This window comes from Lates calcarifer, linkage group LG20 (assembly GCF_001640805.2).
Source record: "Lates calcarifer isolate ASB-BC8 linkage group LG20, TLL_Latcal_v3, whole genome shotgun sequence".
NCBI classification, from domain to species: domain Eukaryota; kingdom Metazoa; phylum Chordata; class Actinopteri; family Centropomidae; genus Lates; species Lates calcarifer.
In genome coordinates, this window is record NC_066852.1 from 787,778 (window position 1) to 810,788 (window position 23,011).

Sequence of the window (23,011 nt, forward strand, 5' to 3'; positions counted from 1 at the left end):
AGTTTATGCAGACAAAACAAAACACACGGTCAGAACAGGAAATAAAATCAACTATCCACTGAATATACAGAGGCTGAAGCTCTGTGCCATGTTCATGTCATATCACAAGAAGAATAAAAAGTCAACCTCAAGCTAAAGTTTGTCTTAATTAAAAATAAGGGCTTTTCATCTGTCAAACCTGCCTGGCACAGGAAACACTGGGCTGCTTATTTAAAACAGGATGTGTTTGGACGTCCACATCCAGCACTGCGAGGCTGATTTGTATAATGAGGGTCGGGGAAAATGCGATATGATGTGACCATGGCATCGACATAGTTTGGCCTGATGTCCCACATTAACATCCACTTGTTTTTCTAAAGGAAAGTAAGGATCACACTGCAGATGCTCTGTCACAGAGGCTCACTAACAGCACCTAATGTGAACCCACACACACATCTGGATCTGGTGTGATTTGACTGACACTGCTGTTTGCGACGTGTTCGACTTGTATAGCATCTCACATCCTGACCCAGTTCACATCAGGTGCTTATAGTGTGCCTCCTGGGCTTTAACATAGAAGACAGGGGGAAGCAGAAACCCTTTAATTATCAGCTGTGGTGGAGAAGGAAGAAGGGAAGGTGAGGAAGGAGGAGAAGAAGAACAGAGGATAGGGAGGAGCGGGTGAGGAGGGGGGAGGGGGGCGTTGCCATGGGTGATCACCCTAGTGATTCTGGTACTGAAATGCTCTTGAGGGAGAAAGAGAACAGATCAGTGTCTCCTCTAGTAAATCTCTGGAGGTTTTCCTCTCAGTTTCTACCAGGAGCAAAGAGTGTGAGTGTGTATATGTGTGTGTGTGTGTGTGTGTGTGTGGTAAAATATCTATTCTGTAAGCTAGTGTGTGCATCTGCATGTGTGTACGCTATTAATGAATAGCAGTGTAATGTATGACTGTTAGGGTCAGACCGATATATTACCAATACTTTATCAAATATTAGTGTGTCCATTCAGTGTCATATGATCAGGGTGAACAATCCTATTTGACCTCAGTTGTATTAAAAAGTTGTTAAAACCTGCAATGCAACACATTTCTTTTCTTTTCTTCATATAATTCAATTTAAAAGCCCGGTGTGTTTTAGCGCTCTGTGTGTAGAAATAGCTTCGACTGATGAGTATGAGACTCAGGAGGGGTTCAGTGTCCCATGATGCTCTAAATGCTGCTTTCAAAGGCTTTTCTTCTCATATAAAATTATGGGAAAAAATAGTTTTAGCATTGAAATACTGGCACCAAATGTCAGCTGTCAGTTCAAAATTTTCGGTACTGGTCCTTTAAAACATATCGGTTGAGCCTAAGCATCAGTCAGTGTTTGTGATTGTAAAGTGTATGCGTCAGTGTATCTGTAAAGGTACAGTATCTATGATTGTTTATCCATCAGCTCTGGCAGTCTTTGTATGTGTCTGTGTTTGCTCTGAGTCGGTCCTACAGGCAGGAGATATGTGTACATCCGTCTGTTTTTGCCTGTCTTTCTTTCAGCAGATCTCTGTATTGATTCCTATTCGTATGTTATCAGTCCTAGAGGCAGACATTGTTGCTGATCTGGCAGGTGGATCCGGTGCCGGCCTGGGACAGGAAAAGCCTCCCGTTGGGGCAAACGCAAACCTCGTAGACAGTCTGCCTGGTCCCGGAGGACGAGGAGCTGGTGGAGGCCTTCCCCTCCGGCAGCCGCATCAGGCGGATCCTCCGAGCATCCAGAGAGATCTGAGGTGGAGGACAGAGAAAACTGATGAGACTGGGAGAAAAAGGTGGTGTCAGGACAGCAGGACCCCCCAGAACTGTAGAGTCTGGTCTGTGATGACAAGCCTCCTGCTGCTCCCACGATCCTGCTCAACGTCTGTTCTTACATTTAAAATGTTATCTTATTGCTTTTATTCTCATTACTATTACAAATGGTGAAGAGGAGGAGGTCTGGGAATCTGGAATCAGAGTGTGAAGATGGAAAAAAACAGGCAAAGATGTTTATTGTCTGCTGACTCCCAGGTCATTCCTCTTCACCCCTGAGCAATAAAAACTAAGTAAAACTCCAGAAAATTCCTTCTGCCACCCTGACAGAAACACACCCACACACAGCCACTCATCCACTCACTGCCCTCCCCTCAGCGCCACACTGATTGGAACAAACTGTCTCTCTCCCTCTGCACAGACACAAACCACTGCTGCATGAATCCCATCTCCCTCCCCTCCTCCCTCCCCTCCTCCCCCCCAGCCTCCTGGGGCTCATGCAGGGCTCGGTGTTTCACTGGCCGGCGGAGAGGAGGAGCTCTCCAGCCATAAAAAGGTAAAGGAGCCATTACTGGGCGCCTTGGGGAGGCATCGCCATCAAATGACCTGGAACACTTTTAAAGCAGAGTCTCAGCTGACTTCCTCAGACAGCTGCTGTTGAACAAATCTTTCACCACCAGGGGTGGACGGCGTGAAACAGCGAGAGGACCTGTGTGTAAGAGTGTGTGTGCGTGGATGATCATGTGTGTGGAGAGTGTGAAGGACAAAAGAACATAAAGCTTTGGCAGGTAAAGGTAAAACTGTAAACTCCAAACATGCTCCTGATTATTCCAGTGATCAATAAATTCAACAGGGTTTTACACACACACAGTGCTCTGGGTTCCCTGCATACAGTTACTCTTTAGTTACTATTACAGGCTGAGTATTCAGGTGGCAGTTGGTGACTCTGAGTGGCTTCAGGAATCCAAACTGTTTGAGTGGTTTGTGGGCGTCTAATGACCAAAACCTTTCTGTAACTGTGGCAGTGGCTGAGGAGAGTGTGTGTGTGTGTGTGTGTGTGTAAGACAAAGGTTTGACAAATGGACATTAGCAACACTAATGGAGTGTGAGAACGTGATTCTAATTATATGAATTGACCATCGTGAGCTCAACAGCCTCATTTTCGACCACACAGCCGTGAAGACTGAGGATGTGGAGCAGGCGTGGCCTCAGACCTCTGCTGTGCTTACTTTTAATTGGACTAAACTGAATCCAAGGGCACCTTCCTCAAACTGCCTCTCTCTCTCTCTCGTCCATCTCATATCAGCAGCCTGTCTTAATGTATGAAAGTGTTTTTGTGGGAAACTTTTAAACACTTTCTTCTCCCTAATCCTCCGCCGTTGATTTTAACAGATCTGACATGACACGACTGGTGCAACCTAAGGAGGGAAATCCTTTTATCAGCGCAGCCGACCGTGATGAACGCGAAGGACTGATGTGTGTAACGAATCAGGGGATGGTTGGAGGAATTTAGGAGCGGGGAAGGAAAGGATGAAAGGAGAGAGGCAGCCATGAGGAGTGGATGAGCAAACAGGGGAGAAGATGGTAAATAAGCAAAGTTAAAGACAGAAAGAGGACAGAGGAAGGAGGAACCAGCGTCTGCTCTCCATCCTCCTGCTTCTCTGTGAGGCTCTGACAGACTCTGCTGGACGGCCAGGATGAGGGAAACTGCCACCAGCCAACAGCAAAGTGCTGGTCCATGTTGGCTGAGGGAGCAGACTGTTGTTTGGATTGTTGTTTGCTAAAAATAAGTTTGGACAGGAGAAATATTGAATTGAGACGGAGCCCTGTCAGCTGCTGTGGCCGCAGGACGAGGAGTCAGTTTCTCAGCTCTCAGAGTGAGAGAGAGCTGGTCTGAAGTTACACAACTGCATTTAACAAAGAGAACTGATGGTGATAATTACACACTGTTCAGAAAGTTACTGTTCGGTGTGTGACTGCAGATATTTTAACCCTGTGAACCTGTTCTTTTGTTTCGTTTGCAGTGTGGATGTGGTCTTATATTCTCCCTGATTAAAGGGCAGCTTCAGAGTCTTATTTTCACATGACTGGATGTTATTTCTGTCCAGTGATGACAGAGATTACTGAGATCTACACTGAGCCTCAAACTCTCAGGCCAATGGTTTTTCCAGATTATCTTTATTAACTTTATTTGGAAGTGAGTGTTCTAAAAATGTTGGTTAGAATTATGGCCAGGAAAAGGCAGCTCGCCTTTAAAGCAGGATGTAGTTGGGTAAATTGTGACGGATGTTTACGTCAGTCTACCTTTGTTTTCTCTTCCAGATACGTTTGTTTTGTCGTCTGTCTGATCGATCTGACCCATACGGCTTCTTCTTAGTCTCGTCACAGCTCTGCCAGATCGCAGCAATTATTTCAGCCTGTGCAATGTTAATTATTCTCATAACTGTGAGAGTAAGACCCAAGTTGGACCAGAAACCAGAACTGACAAACAGTTCATTTGTGCTGTTGGCTGACGCACCTCTCCATCTTTGGACTCCAGTCGCAGCTCGTTCCTGCAGATGGCCTGGATGTCCCCGGCCTCGGCCAGGATCTGGATCCCCTTAGGAGCCTCCATCAGCAGGGAGCGAGTGGGAGACTCCAGCCTGGGAACATAAGACACACAAGACACAAGACTCATTTTTTTATTTGATTTGTGTCAGACGGCCTAATTAGAATCTAACAAGACTAAACTAACACCACAGTTCTGAAGCAGCCTGTTTATTAGACTGTTTTATAACTGAGTCATCCTCACACTGTTTTATCACTGACAATATAAACACTCTCCAGGTAATGAGACCCATCACTGACCACCTCAACAGAAACACCTGATCAGTTCAGTCTGACACCACCTTCCAGTTTCAGCTCATTGTTTCTCTGTTCACACCACAGATTTACTGTGTTCAGCAGCAGCAGCAGGCAGCTGCTCTCACTGATAAAGCCACTGACCACTACCTGCTCAGCATCAAACAGCAGACTGACACATTCAGAGAGTAGCTGCTGGACATTTAGCAGCTAAAGAGCCAGATGTTTCTCTCAGGAGTGGAGCTGGTAGAGACCAAAAACTGAGCCATAAAAGATTGATGAGTCCAAATGAACGACCATGTTCCTGTGGAACTGTATCAGTATCAGTGTGAATCAGCTGTGTTCATTGCCCCCTAGTGGCCAGAAAATGACATGTCAGGTTGATTTAACAATGACTAACCTTAGTGTAAACCTAATATCAGCCATAATTGTGAAATATCTTAAACTCTCAGCCCTGCCGAGGACCAGACAAAACGCCCTCACTCTCAACATCAACACTCAAATCGGTCGTCGTAGCTCGAGAACACACCCGCCCCTCGACGACCGCCGCCATGACTGGTGTGTAAATTGAGTGGATCTGACACTCCAACACTTCAGCCCACCTGCACGCTGCGGCTGCTTACAAATGTCTGTGCGAGGATTAAAAATCAGCCCACTCCTCTTCACATCTCGACAAAACCACTCAGAGCCACGGGCCGATCTTTACCGGGAGCAGCGAAGGTGTCAGAATGCTTCAGTGGATTCAGACTTGTGGGGGAGGTCTCTGTAGACTTCCTGTCTTCCTGTCACCACGGCGGTTGTGCACAAAATACATGATTTTCTCCACAGGGTTTTTTTCAGTGATATCACACACACACACACTGTGTTCAGCTCAAGCATTGTTCTGAATGAGGAGCAGCTATTAAAGGTTGTTTATATGAAATAGATGCATCAGCTCAGTCGAAGTAAATAAATGCTGTTTCAGCATCAGCATTCATCTACTAATGTGTTAACTGCTTCAAATGAATGATTACGTTCTGTATCAGCCTCTAAAACACTTTGACGGGCTCAGGACAGTAATAAAGATCTAATAACAGACAACAGTTTGCACAAATAATTTATATATGGACTGCTGATGAACCTGTTTGTGACTCTGACAATTTATCCACAAATATCCAAACACAAACACGACTACACGTTGGACCAAACTCTGGCTCCTAACAGTCATCTCCAACTCTGAAAGAAAGCAGTGAAAGAAGAACGTCCTGCCTCTGTAATCCCCTGCAGTTTGCTGGTGTCACTCTCTGAATTTGCTCCTGGCTGCTTTGGGGAACAGTCATCCCGGTGGTGACCTGAATTCTCCAGAGGATGCAGAGTGTGGTGCAGTCATGCTCACAGCAGAGGTAGATGTTGACAGGAGGGAGGAAAGAGCAGGAAACTAAACCTCCTCGGAGAAACGACCCGGCCACCGGCTCCCAGATACTCTGAGTTTGAAACTTTCTCTGTGCAGAAAGTCTTGATGTGCGACAGTAATCTGTCCAGTAGATAATAACTCCTTTCAAAGCCCCTGTGAGGGAGGAAGTGTCAGCCAACAGCTGATGAGTGTGACAGAGACAAAACAAGTGAGTGAATAAGTTTCCAAATGAAAACTTTAATCAGCTCTGCATCAGCCTGTGCTCTTTGCCCACAGAGGGTTAAGCCTCAACGCATATTAATTACAGAGTGTGTAAATTAAATATTATCTAACGCCTTGTCAGTGAGGTTTTTATCAACGCTGCGTTCGGTCTTTATGATAAGACAAGTCTGTCAGTGTATCGGCCCGTTTCTGTCCGGTTTTGTTTCTGTGTTTTCGCCTGCGTCAACAGCACTGACACAGTCTATTAGTATTCTCGCTAACTGATGCCACCAGAGGGCAAATAAAAACAGATTAGAGCCAAAACTATTTGAGAACTCTTGTACATTAAGTACAACACAAATGAGACTTTAATCTCACACTTTGCAAAACAAGGGCAGTAAAAACTGATCCCGTGGACGTTGTGGTGAGAATACTGAGAGTCTTTAGACTGGAGAGAAGCTCTGAACGCTGCTGTTACTAATCCCACCTCTGGTTTCTAAGCAGAAGTGAATGGTGGAAAGTCTTAAACATCCAAGAACACTGCCTCTACCTCCTGCAGCTCCTCATCAACTCTCAGCTCGGAGAGAGTCTTTTTCCCTCCTCGAAATAAAACTCTGTTGAACGAAACGAAACAAAACAGAAAGACGCTGGTGATAGCTTGTTCCCGGCTTGCTAGCGTATTAGCGGTTGACTCGCTCATCAACTAGCCCTGTGAGAAGCCCTGTTGTCACCAAGCTTGCCTTGAGGTCTTCCTGTGAGTTGGCAAAGACAAATCCTGTCATAATAACCACGACTGTTAGAGGACTTCTCTCCAGTCCAACTTCACGACAGCCCAGAGAACAAAGGGACCAAACTCTGATGGTTCTCGGTCGAAGGGGTTGTGAAGAAAACGACAGGATACAGTTGTAAACCTGTGCTACGTTGATGATATTTGTCCACTGATCAAATCTGGTTCTTTCAGATCAAAGTTCCTGGCTTCTCACCCCTACAAAGAAACACAGGTTTTCAGCGTTTGTGGATGGGAAATAAAACAACTCAGACTTGCATCACTCCTTCCACAGGCCTCCCTCCTCTTTCATCCTCCCTCTTTCTCCCAGGTTGCTCCTCCGGGAGTCAGGAAATGAAATATTTCTCTCCTGTGGTTGTATTATTTTCTACTCTGCTGCTGTGAATTACAACTTTGTCTCACGTTTTTTTTTCTCCATTTCTTTGTTTTTTATCTCCATCATAGAGGCAACATGTGAATGTAATGAAGTAATCCTGCCTATTACTGTTACACTGGAGCCTATCCCAGCTGTTACTGCTGTAATATATCTACACACTTCCACCGTCCCTCTATCTGTTTAATATTTTATTCCACCTTCAATTTCTGTCTTAGCTTTTTATTTTTATCTTTATTTCCCTGTCACCTCTTTCCTTTATGGCTGCCACAACCTCATTTCCCCACAGTGATCAATACCTGTCCTCCTCCTTTCTCTTCCACTTCTCTACATCCTCTTATCCTCTCTCTTTCCTTGGCAGTGCTTCATATCTACAACCGGGATCAAAGGTTAATAACTTTTCACGCTTCCTCCTCGTATCGCCCGCCTTCACGTAACAACAGAAATGATTGGAGGTTTCTGACATGACAGAAATTGTAAACTGGTGTGAAACCTGCGGTCAGCTTCCATTCTTTCCCTCTGCTCGCCGTGTGACTCCTTCGTCCTTGGCGAGGGCGCCTCGTTTAAATTATTTGCCACCGTTTTTTTTTGTGTCTGGTGTGAACACAGTGGTCGGAGCAATTTGGTGTTATAAATACAGAAGCCATGGAGAGTTGAAACGGGCTCCTGTCGTGCCACGCAGAAAATCATAGGTTAAATGGCAATCTGGGCCGATAGGAGCGAAGCTGATTGCTTGGCGGGGGCTTTGTGAGCGTCCCAGTGGACGACCCGAACATTCCTCTGGGGAACAGACCGTCCTCTCAATTACATCAGTGTGAGCTGAGGGTGTGGAGGATGATGAGGGGAGAGAGGGGGGAAAAAGAAAGGAGTCGCTGTGACATTAGAGAGGACAGAAGAGGAAGGAGATCTTCTTGTGGTGAAACAGAAAGGAGGAGGACGCGTGAGGAGACGGCAAAGGGTCGAGGAATGAGAGGATGTGTGTGAGAAGGAGAGGTGAAGTTAGGACAGGAAAAAAAGGAAGATCAAGGCGACTGAGGCATGAAGAAGAAGAAGAAGAAGAAGAAGAAGAAGAGGGTGCAGGAGGTGGAGGAGAGAGGGCTGGGTGAAGATGGAGAGGGAAGATGAGAGGAGAGTAAATGAGAGTAAGGTGAGAGAGACAGACGAGGATGGAAAAGAAGAAACGACAGAGCTGAAGGCGACGTCCACTGATCTGTGTACGGACCACAGCGGTCAGCGGCTTCTCCTCTAATGATCAAAACTCTGCAGCTCTGTTCGCTCATGCTGAGAGGACGGAGGACGGAGGACGGAGACGCAGCGTGGGAATGGATCAAATTAAACTTCTGGACACATTTAAAGTCCGACCTGATGAAGGCGCAGGATGAAAAGTCAGAGGCATCAACGTCTTCATCAAACGTGAGAGAGTGAACGAACCTTGAGCTGTTTTCAAGAATAAACTGTGAAGCTCAAGAGTCATTAGTTATTTCACAAAATGTCTTTATTTTCTATTGAATGAACAGGGCCTTGTGTTGGATATGAACCTGTAGACAAAGAGAAGCTGCAGACTGTAAGAGGAAGATGAAGAGTCTTTGTTTGCAGCTGTAATAACATGTTGTCAGCAGTTTGCATCTGTGTGGGATGATATTGAACGTAGCCTCCTGCTGTGTGTGTCCGTGTGTCGGCCTACTTTCAATCTCAGAGAAGATTGCAGGGCGCTAAGCAGTGTCCGTACGGGGAGAGCGGAGGGACAAACCTCTCAGGATTGAGTTTCTGTGAGTATAAAGTGACTCTATCAAACTTTTCATGATGTGAAAACTTTTCAGCTCCGGCAGGAAGTGAGACACTTCACATCTCATTTCACCTCGAGAAAAAAATACACCTCACAAATCTCCTCGCTGCTGTTTTTTCCCTCCCTTCCTGTCACACGTTCTCTCTCCTTCTTATTGCTTCATATATATTCCTTTTATCTCTGAATTGGTCCGAACATAAATCAAGGTGTGCTGTGAAATTCAGCCACGCTGCTGTTTTACTTTGACAAAGGCGTTCGTCTGATGCAAGGACACATCCTGTTGACAAGGCATTACAGCGCAGATGGATATGATGGTTACAGTTTCCATAAAGAACTGACAGCTCTGTGTGTGTGTGTGTGTGTTAATGTGATATCCTGAAATAGGATTTGAATCCTCGATTGCTACCTGCCAAAGGGGTTGGGAGAGATTAGAGTGAGATTAGATTTTAGCCATGCTCCAACGAGCTCGCTCCCCTTTTCTGACATAATTGGATAGTTTGGGCCATATTTCATTCTCGATTGGCTGGTTGTCGCCAAAGATGCATAAACACGAGGCGGGCGGGGGGAGGAGGAGGCACGCCGCCGTAGACTCTGTCAAATTATACGGACAATCACACGATGAGAGGCTTTGGAGCGTCGCTCAGAGATGATCTGTGCATCGCTGATGGGGCTTTTTTTCACTTCTTTATTGTTTGAAATGACGGTGCTGAAAGGCAGGCGGCAGTGATTGATGAATCACAGTTCATCTCCACTGAAATACTGTTATTAGATATTTGTCATCAAAGTCCTTCTCTTCCCTAATCCCCGTCACGCTCGTCTCTGCGTTTCTTTTCTCACTCAAAGCTCTTCTTTTTCTTCATATCATCTCTCTGTTCCTCTTTATATTCTACTTTTTCTCTGTGTTTGTTCTTTCATTCTCGCTCACGTCTCTTTTTTCTTCCTCCACTCTTTCTAGATTTTCTTCTTTCTCTTTCTGCTCTTCAGATCAAAGACTGAGTCGACATGAACACCGGTCACAAAACAGTCACCGCAGGAATCCTCCAGAACATTTAGGTTCTGTTATATTTCAATGTTCTTATGCACAAGTGTGAGTTTCTAACTGTGGGCTGCAGCTCTGTCCTCTGTCCTGTCACACACATCCCTCCCTCTCTCTGTGTGATTGACAGTCATCATGTCTGACATCCCAGACAGGAGTAAGATGATAAACAAGACATTTACACCGAGGAGACGTTCACACACTCTCGGCTGCAGCCACACACAGTCAGTGTGACGTGAGTTTGACTGATGATACCTGAGAGAGCGCTGATAACCTGCGACACCTGGACACTGTCCCACACACACACACACACACACACACACACACACACACAAAAGAGTTTCTTCATCAAACCAAACCACTGTGGGTTAAATTAAAAGATGAATTCTCTGTCGAGTATCTCTGTATCCACCCCATTTAACTGCTCACGTGTTGGACAAGCTAAGCTAACCTAGCCTGTCATATAAATGCACCTGACTCCCAGAGGTGTGTGTTTGGGTCCCAGTTAGCATCAGCTTTGTTTACATCTCCACACACACGGTGGCTGATGTCGATTTCTCTCTCTCCTTCTAGATACTGGACTCTATAATCATTAGTTGACCTGGAAATGAACTCTAAATGAAACATGGATCAGAGACGAACTCGTCTCGTCTGTTTCCACATCAAAACACACAGAAAACCGTGCCGAGCTCTGCTGTCCATCTTCATGTTTCACCACAACACAGCTGAGTACAACACTTCCTCCTCCCCTCCTCCTCCCTCTTCATCACACCATCTCTTCCTCTCTTTTCTTTTGATGCCTGTGCAGATAAATCTCTTCCCCCCTGATACAGAATGTGTGGCTCTGATGTTTGTTGATGCTGATGAGCAGGGAGAGAGGGGGATTCAGAGGAGCAGTGCATCTCTTGCCAAAAGATGTAGCCACTGGGCTCTAAGATGATCAGACTCTGTTAATCTCACCTTGTTTCTTCTCATGCAACTGAAAGGTCCAACTGATCCAACTGGGAATAGATAAGTCGGCAGCACATGCAAATACAACTTCAGAAAGGTTGAAATGATCTCAGTGCTATATTTGTGGACACAGAACTGACGTTTCTTTTCATGAAGAAAAAGCTCCAATAAATGAAACTGAGGAATCAAATGCATCAATGGAGCCATGCATCATAAATCTACATACCTGGCATAATGGTACAAACTGTATTTCTGCTCCTGTACTCTGACTTCATCTGCATCTCTTAGTTTATTTCTAATGCTGTCAGTAAAGTGCTGTCATTGTCTGATTTTCGTGGGAGTGAAAATGTTAGATTCAGTTTCCTCTGCTGTAGCGGTCGGTCAGCAGTAGCTATTTGTATAAATTTCCATTGTCTCCTTCCATATTTTGTGCTTCACCTTATAATACATATTGCATGAGCCAGTACCAGCACTTTTTAAATGTTTCTCTCTCTCTTCATTTTAGCAGCAGAAAACCTCAGCGGGCTCCGAAATAAAAAAGGACAAACACAGTTTGACTGCCTGAAGAAAGGCAACAAATCCTCTGTAAACATCCACAAATACTCATTCATGCAAATAAACAGGAGAGAGAATGAGGGAGAGAGTACTCTGTTTATATATAAGTAGACTCCATGTAACATCAGTATTTGACTTTATTAAAAGCTTTTAACTTTTCACCCCTGTCTGCCTCCGTCTACAGACCTGTGTGACCTTCACTGCTCGCGTCCATGAGGTTGTTGTGCACTGTAAAAAATAAATAAATAAGTAAATCCACTCGGACTCACCGTAGCTCTTTGAAGGGCTCGGCCCTGACATGCGGCGTCTCCACTGATTTGCTGAACACGGCTCCTTCGGCCCCTGAAATCACAGAACACAGAACATCAGACAGGAGGCCGCCGTCAGCTGAAACCACAAACCCCTCCTCTCTGATCGATGGACATAATCTCTGAGACTCCGTCGATCTATACGGCTCCAGTCGGCGTGCACGGCCGCCCTCGGCCTGCCTCCTCTCACCGATAACACAGCTGATGGGGAGGAATACCCTGCTGCATTATTATGAGGGCGTTTTTAAACTAAAAATCGTAATTTATTCCTGAGGGGAAAAGAAGAATCAGAGCTCAGAGCTGCACTGAAATCTGCTCCATGTGTCCTCTGTTTGGAAAAGAGGTTAAACCTCAATGTTGTGTTTTGATTCGCCGGCTCCCTTTATCAATACACTAATATGATGAATGTCAAGTTTATTTCTACAGTCCAGACCAACTGTTATTATGACGTTTTGTTTTCAGACTTCAACATATTCAGTCATGGACGTCTCAGCTTGAGTTTGAGCAGGTTTATGTGTGAGAGATACAGGCGTGTTTTTAACACTAACAGCTGGTGTTCTAACTCACAGTGGTACATTTGTGTTTGTGGACACTTGCAGCTGTGTGTCGTTTCACCGTTCACACAGACTGAGACTGAGGAGTTGGTTTTATATAAGAGAAAATAACGAGGTTATAAACAAACCATCAGGACGATATCAGAGGCCATTGGTTTGGAAATGAACACTGATCATTGCTTTGTTTTTAGCACATTAGCATGTGATAGCAGTTGTGACGATGATAAGCTGTGACAGATGTTTAATAACTATCACAGCTTCACAGACACACCACTGTGGCTGTAGATCTTCAGTCTCCAATGCAAACTAGCTGAAAGAAATGTGCTGGAACACTTTGTCACCTGGAGTATGATTTACAGTCCACACTCACAGCATAGAAACACACACAGATCCTCAGCTGGTCCACACCCCGAGGCTCTGATTGACTGCGATGCCGATGCAGCAGCGCAGCCAGAGTAAACTGAGGCATTCAGGTACATCAAATCAACAAAGCGTTCGGGCGCAGATCAATGGCCATGACTAACAGTGTTTCAGAGCGTTTTGGGGCGCTGCTGAGAATCCAGACTACTCTGCCTCTGTTTTCACTGCTCAGTTAGACGGACAACAGAGAGTTAAACCGAGTTAAAAGTAATATTTGTTGGCATTTAGATGAAATTCAGAATGATGGACACAGGTCACAGGTGAGGGTGAGCCTTCTAAAATCAACATCTGATGACTCGATATGGACGTTCAGCATTAGTGAAAGCAACAGCAGCACAGTGTGAAGGTGTAAGAAGGCCAAGAAAAACTCATCTCTGCAAAACATGGAATGAAACTCCATCTGGGACCGTCCCAGAGCTTCTAATCAGTCGGGAAAACTCTGTTTCATCCGAGCAAATCAGAGTTTTGGAGGCAGGATTGAGAACAGGGGACTTCATGTTCCTGTGCTACAAAAACAGAAACTGTTCAATTTTCTTTGATTGGTCTGACAAATGGCAGCTGCTCCTCTGAACAGCTTCTGTGCTGACTGAAAATGACTGAGCTCCAAGATTCAGACTCACACAGGAAGCACAGAAACACAGGACAACTCAATACAGATAGAAAGATGTAACATCAAGCTCAGCTGAAACAAGCCACTTCCTCTCATTCAAGTCGTTTATGTTGAAGCCACCTGGACAGGAGTGTTGGTGTCAGGACAAGTCTGACATGTTGGAGTATTTTTCAATTAAACGGGAGTTTAATGGTTGAGTTTCCCTGACGTCTGGAGATATTTACAGCACTCTGGTTCCTCCAGGGAGCTCTTCGTCACACAGCTCAACCTGTCAAAAAGTCAGAGAAGTAAAATATCTTTATGCAAAGTGGAGCTCCGTCTCGCCCATGTGGGATAGATAACTCTCCTCTTAATGACTGCCACAGGTGGAGGCACTTCTGTTCTCCTGCTTTTCTGTTTTTTTAATTGAAATTTTGCTTATAGGGACAAGATGAAACTCAGCCCTGAGAGTTTAATACTTTCCTTTTATACACAATCAACAATTATGCCAAGTAAAACACACACAATGCAAGTTATACTGCGTCATTTCACCAGTCAAAGTTTTAATTTCAAAGATTCATCTCTGCAGTTTTCTGACGAGTGAAACTAAACTGATGGGTTTGGAAAAGAAATAAAAAAATAAAAAGACACCTCTCTATTTCCAGTGGCTCGTGAAAGCTCTGTGACATTTAAATACCTAGTGTTGAGTCAGTTGAGGCAGAGTACAGAGAGGAGGATGTAAAGTGAAGTGGAAGCCTCGGTGCATGTCACTGCCTCTTTCCTGCAGTAAAGTGAGTGAAGATAAAACAGAGGCCTCACATTAGAAATCCCAGCTCTCAGTGGGAATAAAAAGAACAAAAAGCTCTTTACTTTGCTTCTGGCTGTCACTCTGTCTTAACTGACTCGTTTAAAGGATAAAACTGGAGTCATTTTACTTTATTCAAACCACCATTTTTATCACCCATATAGAAAGTTCAAACACAGCGATGGAGCCAAAGTCAGTGACAAGAAAGTTGATTTTTTTTCCTCTTTTAATGTATAAATATCTTTGAATTTGAAATGAGGCCAGCTGCTGGGCCTGGGTTTTATCATTATTTTTCTTAATTTGCGTTAAAGTTGATCTTTTATGATTGCTTTAATCTCAGAGTCATCATAGATAAATGATTACAGCGTTCATCTGTGAGAAATGGTTCCTCTGTACTTTATGTAAAATAAATACCCATGAATCTCAGCAGCCATTTCTATAGAGAACAAGAGCTTCACATCCAAGATGCAGGCACATCAAGAACACATCCATAACAAAACACACACAAGCACTCTGTCCCTGAACTGATCCAAAATTCATCTGAAGGGGAAGTTAGCTTTACAAAGCTAACAAAGCTATCCTGGAGACTTTCACTAAACCAAACCAAGTTCTGATTTTTCTTCCTGCGTTCTTGTCGATCGTTCTTCGTATTGAGGTTTTTGTCAGTGGATCGCTCAAGACCCAGCCGAACAGATCACATCACAGCTGCTCTGAGACAACATGAGGATCCACTGTGACAAAGTCCAGTTGTTGTTCCTGTTTTCTGTTAAATGTTGAATCTGACATTTGCCTCCTGAGCCACCTGATTTAACCCTGCCTTCCTCTCACGACGTTTTTCTTTTAAAAAGCAGATTTAACTGAATCTTATCATCTGTGTGTTCATGTAAAATGACTATCGACTGATTGTTAGCAGATTTTGATGAGTGAAACATCGATATCAGTGTGAGTGTAAAAGCCTCCAGCATCAGTCAGGCTGTGGCTGTGTGTCAGACGCTGATGGAGAGGCTGGAGACCAGACATTTACTCACATTAAATGTCACAGATTATTGACATTGTGACACTGCAGATGTTTATATTTTTGCCCGGCTGTCTGTATTTGTATTCTGTCCGCGTCATGCGTTCAGTCAGCGGAGTGGGACGACTCCATTCGTTCGTGAGTAAAACTTGATTTATCTGATTTTCTGATCACAGGCTCGGCCTGAATATGAAGCAGACAGCAGCGATACGTCACAGCACTGACATGTTCATGGACCTGTTTGAGGGGGTCGGGGGGGAAATAAATGATACCATTAAAGATTAATCTGTCTGTGTGAGCAGCTGTGTGTCCATGTGTATCCATGTATGTGTGTGTGTGCGTGGTCGTAGTCGACCAGGGGCAGATATCAGATATCGTGGCCTGAAGTATCTCAGAGGTGATGAAATACTGAGACACACGAGGCACAGACAGAACGCCCGCCAGGAATCAGTTCAGTGATTGGTAACAGTCGAGGACTGTACACGAGCAACAATAACCGAAAACCAAACCCTGCATTCATCTCCTCTGTGCATCATGCTCCACTGTCCTGCAGTTAAATGTACTGTAACAAACACACCACTGAAAAATCACTGCGTATACTCAATACATTTTAATAACCAGCCTCTATTTGTATTAAGGAAAGAAGCTGCTACTGTTTCACTGCTTCCTTCATGTTTGTGTCGTCTGTCATCTTTCCAGGTTTTAACACTGGATCAGGTCCTATCTGGTGGCAGCACCTGGAAGTTGCTCGATGTCCTGCCAGACCATTTTCATCATTAATGTTCACAATGTAAAGCGTTATTATCGTATATGATTGCTCCCTGTCCTACGTCTGTCCGTCCTGGAAGAGGAATCCCTCCTCTGTTGCACTGCTTGTGTTTTTTTCTCGTCTGATCTCGTTTCAAATAATGCTCTATCGTTAACATTGTGTATCAGAGGTTACGTTTTGATGTGGACGACTAACACGACCCCGACAACAAGACATGTAAAAATATGTGATGCACACGTTTGGTTCTACCTCCGCTGTTTCACTCAGCGTTTGATCATGTGACTCGGCTCGACTCACATTTTAACATTTAGCTCGACTGAACGTGTCTGAGCAGACAGTCAACCAAGACAGTGCTGGTGTTTGTTAAGGACGGAGGTCAGTAGCAGCAGTTCGAGAACCTCTGATGGGTGGATAGAAGCAGGACGGGGGACGAGTCTCAGCACAATCCTCGTCAGAGCCTTCTCCAACAAATCTAACTCTACAACCACTTCCAATAAATGATTAATGCCTTAAGTAAGTAAGTAGCTTCAACACCTTCACACACAGATCATACATGAATGTTAATGTCACGTCTTCCCTTGACACATATGAGCTGGATCAGCATGTGCAGTCACACCGCTCACAGTAACCCGCTACCTAACTGTACATACACTGTGAATGCATGGACACGGTAATAACAGGACAAGTCCTACTGGATGTAATTAACCACCAGTGACGTGCACATCTCTATATTCAGTCACAGCTGTGAACAGTGGCTGTTCAGCACGATCACAACCACACAAACAGGACCTGTCACGTTTCACACAAAGCTGAGTGGAGATCCTGTCGGCGGGAGCTCGGTGAATCGGTGATTCTGTTTGGACGTCTAACTGTGAAATTACGACCGCTGACCAGACGTCTGACTGAAACCCACTCTCATCCTGTCAGAGCAAACTCCACGCTCACTCTGGTATCTGAAACTGATTTTGTGATGTTTGGCGTTCCATAGTTATTGTTTTTTTTTTTGATGAAGAGTTGTAATTTCCCACCATGGTGTACCCACTTTTCTTCAGTCTGCCTCAACTACCTCCACCGCTGCAGCTGGAGACTGCCTTCATTTTCCAGACTGAGAACTGGGCTGTTGCTTGTATTCGCAGACACAGAAATAGAGAAGAGAGTGGAAAGCACGATGGTGGGGTTTACTGATTCCTTCCTGCAGTCATGTAAGACCAATGAACAGTGGGGAATCGAACTGTGCTGTAGCGATGCTTTACATGACATCAACGGATACACTATGTAATAAAAGCCATGTTAGCTTCTTTGATCAGCTCATAGCTGTGATACTCGGCTATACTTGATCTGAATTTAGCATGCTAATATAGCAGTTAGCATGTTAGCACACAAATACACAATATAAAGTGTTTAATAATTGACCTATTAACGCGCAGCATGTTACATTTACCATCTTAAAATACAGACTGTTTAGCATGTTAACATTTAGCTTGTATTTATACCTTTAGCATGTTAGCATGCTAAAATATGCTAGCATTAAGGAAGTAAAAGTTAGCATTTTAAATGAGCATGCATACAGCTACAATTAGCATTCATGTCAGTCCATCTGGTAGCTGTAGCTTGAGCCACGAGCTTCAATCAAACTCGTGGATCTGCTTTGAAAAGTGAACATGTTGTTCTCTTGCAGAAACTCTGCCTCATATATATTTTTTCCAACACAGTGAAAGTGAAACAGTGCACTTTGGGGTGCAGTCATCAAAACAGAACTGCAAACTCCTGGAGGTGAGTACATAACATCCTGAAGAAACAGAGACCTGCCTCCCGAACCCCTGCAGGACCAGGACGTTTAATATTCACCCATTTCATTTCTCTCTGCCTCCTATTATCTTTCTCTCTCATTCCATCATTTGCTCGCTCTCATTTTCTCCCTTTCAGTGTTTGAGGCCGACTGGAGGTGTAGCCAGCAGCCCTTTCTAATAAATAGCCAGCACTCCCCGCTGAGATGCTTTGCCCTTTCTCCTCTGAATGGTATACGGAAATCAGCAGCTTTTATTAAAGGGGGCAATTCTCCACCTCAACAGTAAGTTTAAGCTGTCAAACAGTGTATGCAGCCGGCGGATTAGAGAGAGTAAAGCGAGAGGAGAGAGATCAAAGTAAGAAAGAAGGAGCAAAACAGAGAAAGGGGAGATGGAGAAACTGAGCTAGAAAGCAGAGAGAAATGTGAGCGAGCGGGCCTGAAAAAAAAGAAAAAGAAAAGCTAACTATGGCAGCCCGGTGACAGATGGATCTCTCCTGCTCCACTCAACTTGGGCTCGTCACATACAGTATGCAGCCGGCGGATTACTGCTGCTAGGAAAGACGTGACAAGCCACCAACTATTTCTCCCACACTGCAGGTGAATATAAATCATTTACCCTGGGTCATATCACTCACAGACTCCTACTTTTTTTTCTCCTCCTGCCTAAATATGCTGACAGAGCACGGAGACGCTGCCGCCGGAGTGACAGTGATCGGCCAGAAAACGAGAGACATCCTAACAATGGCGGTGTGACATCAGAGACTGTGGATACGCAGCAGCTCTCCACGATGTCAGCTGCAACATCCGTCCCAGCCTGCACCAACTGACGAGCTGTCAGCCCACACAGAGTCACACAAACACAACAGAGTGCGCTAACATTTCTGGAGCCACTGCTCGAGCTTTGGGAGATTACAGAGCAGTTTTTGATCTGGATCATGTTGCAGGGGGGCGGGGGGGCGGGGTTGTTAAGATGGAGATGGGAGACGTGAGCGAGTTTAAAAATGCGAGAGGGATATTTTGTTGTAGAATGTGTCGGCAGCAGAGAGCTCGCTGTGGGACGCCGGCGTGTCTGGACATTATTAGCCGTGTTCGGGGGCTAGCGGTGTGGCGCCGGCCTGGTCCCAGATCTGTGCAGGACTCCTCTCCCAACAACGCAACAGAAAGCACTTTGACTGGTGCATCCTCCAGTTAAAACAACATTATGCAACTGTTTTACCATTAAATATCAGCCGATGCTTCACTGACTCTCTCTGTCATTCAAACACCTGTTGTTTCTCTGTGTAACGATTGGTTTCACAGGTTCGATCTCCCTCGGACTGACTGATAGAGTTCAGAGTGAAGCTGAACTGTAGATCAGTTAAAGAGACCAGCGTTCATCTCTGACATCCAGGAAACTGACGCAGACATGAAGAATTAGAAACAGAGTTAGGTGTCACAGCGGCAGCAGAGGGAGCAGGGGCATCATGGGTAACCAGATAATGTCACTTTCTCTGTTGTTCTGGTCTCACACAGAGTCATCATCATGAGCTGAGCAGTGGTAATCAGTCAGCACCCAGGGACACAGATGATTAAAGTGACTCCATGAGGAGGTGGTGTGATCCCCGCTCCTCCACCTCCACGCCGCCGCTCCGTCACCACGAACACACGACACAGTCTTCATTTAGATCTGTCTCTCATGTGGAAGCAGACGCTCCGACGCCAGAACCACTGCGCGGTCAGAGAGTGGAGCTCATTAACATGGAGATGGATCTCATAACTGTGACGCCACAGGAGAACAACAACACACGAGACACACCAAAATAACCACTTTCATTTCCCATGTTTATATGTGTGTGTGAACGTGAGCTTTTTAAACCATCTGCTGTTAATAGTGCACCACTGTGATGGACTGTGGTGTATTATTAGCAGCTCATTTGTGCTTTCTCTCCTTTTTTTCCTTCACTTTCTGACACCAGACGTTTGTTTTCTGAGCTGTCCTCACTACGAGGAGCAAACATTCACTGTAAAATGTCAACATAAATATAAGTGTGTACAATCCTGGTGAAAATCAAGCAATTGAGTTTTTTTTCTTTTTTGATTGTGTAAGAGCTGTGAGAGCCTGATCATCGTCTCTGAGTTCTCTCGCAGTAATGTCAGTTATAAAGCAGACAGGGTGATAAAAATCATCCCCGCTCTCACAGGAGAAACAAACACAAAGACGAGCCGACGCACAGCGGCGCAGAGGGAGACGTGACGGCGTGCGGCGTGGACAGAGACAGTCAGACAGACAGACGGACGCTGCTGTTACAGTGGGTAACGTCCTTCAATCTTCAACAGAGCCTGAGCCTTGGTGTCTGTCTGTCTGTCTGTCTTAGTGTTAGAAGCCTGCAGCCTGCGGGGCGGCAGTAATGAAGTCCTGAGCCTCTAATTGGAAAGAATGATAGTGAGCAGGACGTTTGATATTCCTCTGCAAATAGGCCTGCCAGGGACGCTGACTTGAAGAGTGTTGGGCCAAGCTGATTATCCTGGCAGGGTGTGTGTGTGTGTGTGTGTGTGTGTGTGTGTGTTGAGCTCACTGCCTTTGTGCATCCTGAATGTAACATACTGTGTACATGGAGTTCCTGGATGTTCGCAGCAGATATATTTGGTGAGTCTGCAGATTTAAATGTCCTGCTTCACACAAGTAGAGTCGGGTGTGTAACATATTCAATGAAAGAGTGAAATGATGAATGAGTGAAGAGTGAAAAGGTTTCAGCTCGAACCCAGCTCAGTCCAAAGTGGTCTCACTCGTCTCTACATTGTTTGTTCAAACAAAACAAGCGTCCGTGATTCATCCTTTCGCAACTTCTCCGTTGATTTAGCTGCTGTGTGACGCTCAGAACTGAAGAATTAATGAGGCACAAATGTTTGTTTTGCTCACACAAATATGTGCAAATGAATGAGTCACCACTTTGGACTCATTTGGACATTAATGAGGTGCTGAGACCGGTGCTTGGAAACACAGCGCTCAGCTCTTTAACCTCAGTGCTGCAGCTCTGTCCTGTACAGGTGGAGGAAGTTTACAGAATCGATTTCTATTTATGTTTTGACGTCTTTTATTCTGGTGAGCCTGGAGGACTGGTTTCTTCTGACTGTGAGGACATGAGCTCTATTCTGGGACACATGGACTGACAAGTGTAAATGGGAGCACAGCATCTGTGCATGACTGACAAGCAATTATCCTCTCTCTCATCGGAGACTTTCCACACCTCGGTGTTGGATTGGACGGCCCCGCGGGTCACGGACAGACGACTGCGTCCGTGAAGTTATTTTCAAAGCCGTTAATGGTGGTGTGGGTGGAGGAGGGAACCTGTCTGACCGTTACCAGCGTTTCCTTTCATGTGCTTCTTAACTGCGGTGTAATCAGTCCTCATCTGCTGCTCAGTCGATGAGGAGCCTGCAGACTCGATCGATAAGGCCCACCTTCATTTACACACCGCTTTACCACTCTGTTCAGTCTGTTCTCCATCCCTCCTCCTCCTCTCCTCATCCCTCTCTCTCTCTCTCTATTTGCCTCATAAACACCTACAAACCGCATGAGAGATCGATGAAACACATCCCAGGGTTTTATTTCTACTTCCTGCAGCCAAAATATTACACCTCCTTCTCTGAAATTATTTCATCAGTGTTTCCAGAACCAGAACCAGAATCAGTGACCTCAGTGATAATCTCACCTCCTTCCTCTCCTTTTGTTCACTCTCTCTTCTGCTCATGTCTTTTTCCTTTCTTTCTCTCTTCATGCACTCCTTCCTTAAACATACTTCTCCTCTCCTTCTCTTATTGCTTTGTTTTCATCTTCTGCTTTATTCTTTCCTTATTTTCTTCACTTTCATCCACGCTCCCTGCTTCTACACCTTTCTGCCTTCTCTCTCTTCTTTTACATTTCTTTCATTCTTCTTCCTTTGTTTTTCCTTTCACTCTTCTATTTCTTTTTTTTTTTTGCTCCGCTCTCATCCTGTCCACTGTGCCCTTTCTGTTTCTGGTCATCTTTCCTTTGGTTTTCCTTTCCTCCCTCTTTGCATCCTTTCCTCCTTTGTGTCCTTCTTCCTCCTCTGCTCCGTTCGTTGTCATGTGCAGCTGCAGATCAATCAGGAGCTCATGAAGGATGCAGCAGGATAAATCAGCTGTGTTTGAAGGCCTCGTGAAGATTCACTTAATGGTATTTCATGTCAGTGGGCGAGCGGTACTGATAAGGACCGGCAGCATCGGAGAGAGCGAGCGGAAGAGAGGAAACTGGGCTGAGGAGGAAAAACGGGGGCGGAGAGAGAAATGTGGTGGATAAAGAAAAACGCCCCGAGTGAGGAGAGTAAAAAAAGAAGAAAGATTAACAGTCTTTATAAACCCTATAAGATAACACTCACACTCGAATTTCAGTTCATCTGCCACTGAGAAGTTATTTTGTTTATCCAGACCAGAGCCATTGGTGGCAGGGAATTATGGGTATTACTGGGAAAACAGGGCATTATGAAGACTTGCAGGGATATTACAGAGCCAGAGGGGAAGCCACAGCCTTCACACAGACCTCACCTTTCCCAGTGGTTACTGTGCACACATGTATGCACTGAGAGAATCAAGGTGAAACAGCATGAAATACTGCAGTGCTGCTGCTGCTGCACAGATTAGACTGATCCAGTAATTTATCGTGGAAGTTCATAAAACGTCTGTAAAATGAAAAAGGTGCTGATGATGATGTTTGCACATCACCACGTTTAGATTTCGCAGTGATTGATGTAACCAGTGTGGCCCCGCAGGCCACCGTGGGTAATTCATGGGTGTGTGTGAAAAATGGGAGTGAAAAGCGAAGCGTGGCTCCATCAGAAAACAAGTGAATAAGAAGCCTGGAGCAGGAGGAGATCCTGGCACCACCCAGTACAAAAACAATGAGAAATGAAGTGATGCCAAACCAGGCAGCAGAAAGTATCTGCTGTCTTCTTCTGCGTCTACCCTGGACAGATGTCATGATTTCAGCTGATTAAAGATGATACTGTCTCGCTGCCCACACACTATAACCTCTAATATTCCTGCTCTGCAGCTCCATGACGCTGCTCCGGTCGTCTACAGCTTC

General features: G+C 45.1%; 1 protein-coding gene across 1 annotated transcript in view; it reads right to left on the reverse strand.

Moving 5' to 3' along the window:
• Nucleotides 1-224: 224 nt before the first annotated feature.
• Nucleotides 225-23,011, reverse strand: part of sgcd (sarcoglycan, delta (dystrophin-associated glycoprotein)) — a 92,731-nt gene continuing 69,944 nt past the window's right edge. The window contains exons 6-8 of the mRNA XM_018700559.2: nucleotides 11,949-12,021; nucleotides 4,275-4,398; nucleotides 225-1,735 (exon numbers count right to left, since the gene is read on the reverse strand). Of these exons, the coding sequence (XP_018556075.1) occupies nucleotides 1,550-1,735; nucleotides 4,275-4,398; nucleotides 11,949-12,021 (383 nt within the window). The 3' untranslated portion in view covers nucleotides 225-1,549. The remainder of the gene's footprint in view (nucleotides 1,736-4,274; nucleotides 4,399-11,948; nucleotides 12,022-23,011) is intronic.